General features: G+C 48.2%; 1 protein-coding gene across 1 annotated transcript; it reads right to left on the bottom strand.

Moving 5' to 3' along the window:
• Positions 1 to 5,138: 5,138 nt before the first annotated feature.
• LOC135913418 (putative nuclease HARBI1) lies at positions 5,139 to 7,242 on the bottom strand. Its single transcript, XM_065445999.1, has 3 exons — positions 6,973 to 7,242; positions 5,709 to 5,844; positions 5,139 to 5,644 (listed from the first exon to the last, which is right to left on the bottom strand). The coding sequence occupies exons 1-3, from the start codon at positions 7,240 to 7,242 to the stop codon at positions 5,139 to 5,141; spliced, it is 912 nt and encodes a 303-aa protein (XP_065302071.1).
• Between the last annotated feature and the right edge of the window lie 596 nt (positions 7,243 to 7,838).

Genomic DNA, 7,838 nt, shown 5'->3' with positions numbered 1-7,838 from the left:
TATTTTGGTTTAGTTTCGGCGCCATGCTGCTGACTGAAGTCCGAGCTGGAGAACGGGTTGTATCAATGCCTACAACCAGGGGTGCGATCGCGCAAACAGCTCGATTTTCCGTTTGTTTGGTCTGGCTGCGACGTCACAAAGTAGGCCGTCCGCAAGATTTGTGAGAACGGGAGGGAGAGCACAGCCAATAAACGAGCGAGCCCAGCCCCGGAAGTTTGCGTCACCAATTTGGGCTTCGATCGGGGACGATACATTAAGTGCAGAATGTTTGTGATGCTTTCATAATTAAACACGTAATATAAGAAAAAAATTCTTACTCTTGCAACATATAATCTGCCTCGGAAATGTCATGCTAGAGAAGAAAACTAATTTAAGCGGCATATATTTTGGTTTAGTCCGCTAGGTGGTATTGCACATGCCAATACAAATTGGCGGAGCGCGCAGTTCAATTGCAAAGTCGCTGTTTGTCGGCTGCGAAATGTCGTCCCACAAGAATGTCAGGCTTGGCCCTCGCGTGTCGCCACACCAACGTGAACTGTTGGTGGCGTTCATGGAGGGCCACCCGTACCTTGTGCGGACATCGTGCGCACTCACACAGGAGTGCACGGTGGAGCGTAGGCGGCAGCTTTGTAGCGAGCTAGCCGCCCTGCTGAACACAGAGGGCCCGGCCGCCAAGACAGCCGAACAGTGGCAGGTGTTTTGGCGGAAGGAGGTATTTCTCTCCCGCCGAGATGCCGCCGCAGCTTCCGGAAGTCAAAGGTGAGTGCGAGGAGTGGTTCTGTTGCTCGCGATATTTACAATGCTGTCCGTAATTGCAGCCGTCTGCCCGGCCTTCGTGGCCGTGTCCTCTCCTTGGTTGGCACCTCCACGATGACGGGGGTGTGCGAGCCCTTCTTCCAACCGCTCGACGAGGTAAGCCATTGACAAACGCACCAAAAAACGGGAGGACGCGGCAACAATTTACAGTAGTTGCGCCGTGTATACTGCATCGCGTAAGCAGTGTTATACCCCAGTCACGCAGGCCGCTTCATTCACGCTCGCGCCCAGTTAGGATAGAATTTCTCGACAGCGATTGGCTCCTTTCTTCATTCCGCGGAAGGGAGGCAATAGAAATAGAGAACTTTTGCCCCGATCGGGATCGATTCACATCAAAAGTGCCTGCGTGACACTGGTATAACAGACAGTTTTTCTCCCTTTATGTGCATGTGTTTGCTGCTGGCATGCACAAGACGGTTTACTACTGGGATTTCAAGAGATTTTTTTTTCTGCTGTCATAACTCTACGTTAGTTGCACATTGGGAGGAGCAGATTACGCAAACTTGACAAAACTGCTTCTTCGCATCTTATACATAAAGCAGCCCGCCATGGAGGTGACCGTGCGTGCACAATCTGTGGGCACCACCGCTGGTACAAGCGGCCTTTCACGTGAAGGTAAGCTTTTGCTCTTCCCTGTTGCCTTCCTGTTTGTGGAATCTGTTTCGTCTATAAGGAACGCAAACTATTTCTACTGTAACCGTTGAGTGAATGTACCCTTTATAACCAATATAGGAGCACTGCAGCAGCCAGAAGTGGTCCCTGCGGAGCCTCTGCCCCGAAGCCCTCCAGCCACTGCAGAGCCTGCAGCTGGCCCTGGCGGAGTGAGAACCAGTAAGTGAAAAGGAAATATCCTGCAATGTCGCAGCTTGAATGCACTGGACTAACGTAGTTGTGCGTTTAGTTCATTATAATGTGGTGCTTTTTCCAGGCTACCAACCCCGCGTGCAGCGCCGGTCTCGAGGCCCTCGTCGGGTATCCCACCGGGAGGCCTTGGTTCAACGGCTCGCCGACGACTACGCCAGAAGCGTCGTACAGAACGACGAGACAAACAAAGTGCGTGTGCCCTTGCCTGCTTTATATGGTGGAGCGTAATAGAATGACAGTAGACAGGTGTAATATTTTTTTAGGAATTTGATGAGCTGCACAGGACACTAACTCACATACATGGCTAACACGTGTTTCAATAGCTGAACTGAAAAAAAAAGACTAAGGGATACGGACGACAACATCATCATACATTATGTACATGGTCGTAAACACGGTCACTTGCAATCATTAACACAATGTAACAGCTTCAAACGCAGTAATCACTGCCATTAGCATTTCTGCAACAGGCAATAACAGTTCTTTAGACAACAGGGACACTTGCAATCAATCACAGAATAACAGCTTCATACATTCCTATTTCCACTAAAGCTCTTTCTTTTGAGCAGTTTCACAAACATGGCAAGTTCCCTGTAATTAAATCACTCGTTTTAAAACACTGCCTCATATGACTTACTTGTTTCAAACCTTGGCCGCCCACTTTCAAGTATTAGCTAATGAATTTTTTCGCATTTGCTGTAATTGCACCACACAGATCGGATTGCGCATGCTGATTGTGATTGTTCTCCCCCATCACACAAGAATATGCATGTCTGAAACATTTTCCCAAGGCAGCGGGGTAAATTGAGTGACATATGTAAAACACACCTAAAATGCTCTGGGCCCTTCACCTTCATAATTGTTTGCAAAGGCTGTAGCTAACTCACAGTTCAAATTTAGCCTGCACATCGCCGTAAAGTTTCGTTTATTTTGCCGCACTTAGAAACACTATCGCTTGCATAGTTCATTGAGGTCGCTAGAGAACACAAACCTCAATAAACTATTGAAACATAAAAAAGGAGAACACTGTTGATTAATGAGTTGCAATGGTTGTAAATAACGCAGTAACAGGAAAGCTTTGCCACACAATACACTCAGGACTGTGGCTATTTCCACAAAGTTTGAAGTTGCTAACTTGATCTGGAAGGCTGGGAAACATCTCATATAATGGCAGTGCGACTGCTTGCAATGCTTGGATAACAATTTATATACAGGGTCCAATACATGCTTTTGCAACAATATGCAATATAGGGCCTAGCATTCTTTGCTACAGTGATACATGTCATCGTCGCTTGCTCATTTGCAATCCCAAACTCATTGCTATGCCATCTGTTAACTTTTCGGCGGCTCGAGAGCATAAAAGTACATATGGTATTGATATTTCTTTGCACAACTACATGAAAAGCAACAATAAAAAACAGATACAGTTGTGCAGACAGACAACAACATAGTGTTTGTCCTTGTCCCCATAACTGATGAACATGTGGAAATCTGAATGAGCATACATGCAGTTGAGCGCCTTTATACCTAAAGTGCTTGGGACCACCAAAATCATGCGTTTTACAGCTCACTTTGCAAAGATCGTGCACAGCACGCCTCACTCTAGGAACCGATCGAACATATTTACTCTTTCGTTATGCAGGTCACTTTGCTGTAGAGGTGCTTGACCGATTGTGCGGGAATGGATGCTGATGTAATGATTTCTTTCTAGCTCCTTCGTGGTATCCGCCAGGGCGTGGACCGGCTGGCTGCAGCTACTGAGCGGGTCGTGGCTCCTGTGGAGCGTCAGACTGACCAAGTTGCGGAGGCACTGCGGCCAGTGGGCCAGCTTTCGCAGCTGCTGGGCCAGCTAATGCAGGAGGCAGTGGCTGCAAGGAAGCAGTAGACAATTTGAAGTTTTATTATTTATTACTTTCATTTTTTTATTATTTATTATTTTCGTTCATTATAACTTTGATCTCGTTTTGTACATTTAAATATTTTTGTTTACTGATGTCTAAACTTTAAGATGTTACTCGAAGGTAACAGAAATAAAATAGGTACCCTATTTCCGTTATGTGCACAAGAAATTGCATACTATTTCTGTAACTTTATCGTTAGCATGTTTTAGTATTTTTTGGCAAGTATCAATATGTTTAGGGCGTTTCAGTCATATGAGTTAGATGGCAGTCATGCTAGCGTTGCTCTTTCTGTACTCTGTGTTGTTGCACTGAGGTCCAATATTTTTTCTTGCAAGGTTCCATATCCAGTGTCTACCTGAAATCACTAGATGGCTCCTTTAGAATTGTTACACATTACATATAGGGAAGCTAACTCTTGATTTGGCGCCTGACGGGGATTCTCCAGCTAACAGCTGATGCCTTGTACGCGGACAAAAACAGTATTAGTCATATTGTTTTCAACTAGGTCATGTTATTCCTGCCATTTATATCGAAGTACAGAATGCTAGTCAGGCTTGCGTGATGTTTTTTATTTGTATGCTTACCACTTTTATAATGAGAGGGTAATAAGTGTTACATGAAGCACTTCTGGCTAGCCACATAGGCTCCTGCTGTGATATTGTTTTGCTATGACTTCCATGTAACTTTATATATGCTAAACTGCAGCTATGGATTGCATTACTGTACCTGATACTGAAGAGTAGTTCAAGGTGCTGTGATATGTGGCATACGTCCTGCAGGCTTCCTGGTACAGCAGCACGTTAGTCTAGCGCATTCTGACATATTTCATCACTGTTACTACTTCAGAAATGTTGTATGTGGGGTGTATCTGAATGCAGAACATGTAGTGGCTGACATTTATCTGTATTTTTTTTTGTGAGACGAGCATATTTACAAAGTTGAAGCCATGGAGTACATTAAATTAATACCATTTCCTTGAGCTACACCATGTCTTGGCTTTACTTCATGCTGGCTGAATATACTACATGAACAATGTGCCCGTTGCAGTGTGAAACGAAATGTTCTTGTGAAGTTTCAATCTAGCTACCCAGCTGGCTACAGGGGTGGACAAAAATCTCGAAATGGCACCACATGTCTTCGTGCAAAACCTACCTCTGTCTGTTTTGTTTTCAACATTCCCTGTTATAACAGCGTGTGATTTTGTGTTTCTAGTTGTTGAAGAGTAAAATTACAAAAGAAAACAGAACCCGGAAAAGAGATGCAGCAGCATACCCACTCAGGTGCTTGTGCTCTTTTTTGTATTCTCCTTGAATTTGCGTTCCCATCAGGAACTAAGTTGCCCAGCAACACTTTTTTGACGTCTCTCTTCCACTGTTTCTAAACCTTTTGTTACTGTGGCACACCCTGTGAAAATCTGCAATGGAGATTTCAGTATTAATCAAAACAAATATTTTTGAAAATGCCTTGCATCCTTCTGATCAAGGGCGACCATTTCAATTTTTCAATGGCATTATGAGGTTTGCCTTTTCACGCCTATGTTGGAGAACTCACCTGACTTTACGGTTGAGCCGCGCGACGAGCCTGCTGTTGCTGCCTCAGCCGACGATGCAGCACACGCAGATGAGTGGTACGCCAGCTAGGGGCCGCAGAGAACAGGTTGACAACCTGGCTCCTCATCTGCTTCGCCCTCATCAGCAGCTCTCTGGGCGTTTCTTGCCGGCAGGTGTGGTGCCCTTGAGACACAGGCAAGCCCTGTTGCAGCGGTGGCTGATTGTCCTCGGCCTGCTCATTGCTGTCCTGCAGCTGCGGCTCCCCTGCCTTCAAAGCAATGTTGTGGAGAGCGGCGCAGGCTGCCACGATTATGGCTGCATCCTTGGGCTCATAAAGGAGTGTCCGGTACCTTTGAAGGCACCGGAACCTTGCCTTCAAGACGGCAATACCCCTCTCCACAACGTTCCTCATGGAGGCATGGACCTGGTTGTAGCGCCCCTCCGGAGTGTCAATGCCTGGATGGCCTGGCACAGGTGTCAGCAGCCATGGCTCAAGAGGGTAGCCTGAGTCTCCTGCATGTTGGAAACATAACTGTGTAATATACTTCACTGATTGCAACATGTCTGCAGCACTCGCCAAGCACCCGTTCTCCACGTCGCAGGTTACGTGTGAGGCGGCCTAACAGTGGTGAGCGCCTCCACACGTAGGAATCGTGGCAGGATCCGGGGAAACGGGGATCGATGTCCACGATGCGCATGTGGGCATCACACACCTGGAGGGCAGAACAAATGGGCGGAAAATGGTTCAGAATAATCAATTTGAGCTGGAATATTTTCGTATTTCACGTCATGCTGTGTGGGGTCTGATGTGGGATATCTCACACCGTACTCTTGGGACAAAGGAACGACAACACAGTAGTGCAAACAGTCACAAGGGCATTTATTGCACCTTTCATACATCAATGCCTGCTAGCCGAGTTGCTATCCACAAAACATGCCGATGGGCGCGCGACAAATCTAGAAGTCCGACTTACCGCGACCGGAAGCGAGCGAATATGTTCGCCCCATGCTGGATCCCAACGCCCGGTCGTTCGCGTGCATAGTCACGCGAATCGTGGCGCGTTCGAAGGCGGCCAGGCGAGAGGGTCTCGCCGAAGCATCGGTCGGCACGCACGCGGGAGTCGTCCCCCGCTACGCCCGACCCGCCGGGAAAGAGGGCCGCTGCACGTGCGGCGCGGCACGTCTCGAACCCAAGAGAGAGCGCCTTGTCTTTCCCGAACGCAAGTAACCGCGCAGTGGCGCGGCGCTCGCGCCATCTCTCGCACCACGCTTGTACCACTCCCACGCCGCGGCCCACGCGGCGACGCCGCACGGAGACGGGGCTATGCGGGAAAACAAGCTATCAGGGGAGGCGCGAGGGTCGCGCGTCCCCACAGCTGACAGATAAATAGTCTGAATGAAATGTTTTTGCACCAACATGATTTCATAATTCTTTCCCAGACACACCTGCATTTTTTCTTACATTAGTAAAAAGCAATCTCCGAAGTAGTCTTCATTAATTATTGCGAGAAATTTGCAAAAAGCTACATTCACGAGATTTGTGAAATAACGCTCATCATAGCCGCCTTGGTTGTTCAATGCGTCCTCTTATACCCGTACCGCAAGGGCACTATCGATCGATTTGATTCGGATCGAAATTATCAACCGCGATTACCTGCCTCCCGCAGCTTAAGCAAAGGAGTCAATCTGGACCGAGAAATTAAATTCCGAACGGGCTCGATCACGATCGATATTGCTTTACGTGGTACCCGTATTGTACACGCTACGACGGCATTACATAAAACCGATAGCCTATATAAAAAAGAATGCGTGCAAAAAAATGTCAGATCGTGAGTACTTACGATCATGGTATTCAAGGCGTAGAACCCTTTTCTTGACATGAAGCCCGCAGTCTCACCCGGGCTGAGTCCTTCGGGCTGTTCGATCGCTATGAGCGTCCCGTCGACACAGGCCACTACACCGGGAATGCGGCCGCGATCCGCAAAGGCCGCCTTTGCACTAGCCTTGCCGGCCGTTGTCAACGGGAAGCTCACCCAACCCTGTTGCCGGCCCACCACGGTTATTGCTTCCGCAACTGCGTGAATGCTCTCGCTCACGGAAACCTGCCCCATGGATACGAATTCTTCGCTGCCGATGGATCTTTGGAAGCTCCCCGTCGCGAAGAAACGGAGAGCACAAAGCACCCTGTCTTGCGTCGTGATGCCACCGGTCCGAAGGCCACCGATTGCGTCTTCCAATTGCTCGCAGAGCCACCGCACAGTGCTCTTTGAGAGCCTGAAGTGCTCGCGGAACTCTTCCTCGGTAAGCTCGTCAAATGCGTCCCAAAAGATGCGTCGCCGAGGCTGCCCGAGAGACTCCAAAAGCGCGACGATAGGAGCGGCTGTCGCGACTCGTGAGCACCAAACAAACCGCCGAACAATGAACGCGATTCTCTGAGCACAACGTGAAACGGCGAGCATTCTCGACAAATGCACTCGGATCAATCAAAATTAAAACAGCACTATTTATATTTATCACAGCGCAGGCGCAACATTTAATTTCGTTGTGATCACAATTGTTTTCAATAATTAACATCGCTAACGTTCGGCGATGGCGGATCGCGTTTTCATATCGAGAAGCACGACCCCCGCCCGGGCCAGCCATGTTCGGCGAGCGACGACATTATGAGCAGACGACGGGCACATCGTCTGCTGCTAGCGCTGCTATG

This window comes from Dermacentor albipictus, unplaced genomic scaffold, assembly GCF_038994185.2.
Source record: "Dermacentor albipictus isolate Rhodes 1998 colony unplaced genomic scaffold, USDA_Dalb.pri_finalv2 scaffold_15, whole genome shotgun sequence".
Classification (NCBI taxonomy): Eukaryota; Metazoa; Arthropoda; class Arachnida; order Ixodida; family Ixodidae; genus Dermacentor; species Dermacentor albipictus.
The sequence above is the reverse complement of the archived record's forward strand: the minus strand, read 5'-3'. Positions and strand labels throughout refer to the sequence as shown.

Coding starts and splice junctions, on each gene's coding strand:
- LOC135913418 (XM_065445999.1), bottom strand. CDS start 7,242: ATGGGGCAGGTTTCCGTGAGCGAGAGCATTCACGCAGTTGCGGAAGCA. Junction 5,845..6,972: donor ACGCCTTGAATACCATGATC/GTAAGTACTCAC, acceptor TCTGCCCTCCAG/GTGTGTGATGCCCACATGCG. Junction 5,645..5,708: donor ACGTGGAGAACGGGTGCTTG/GCGAGTGCTGCA, acceptor TCCAACATGCAG/GAGACTCAGGCTACCCTCTT.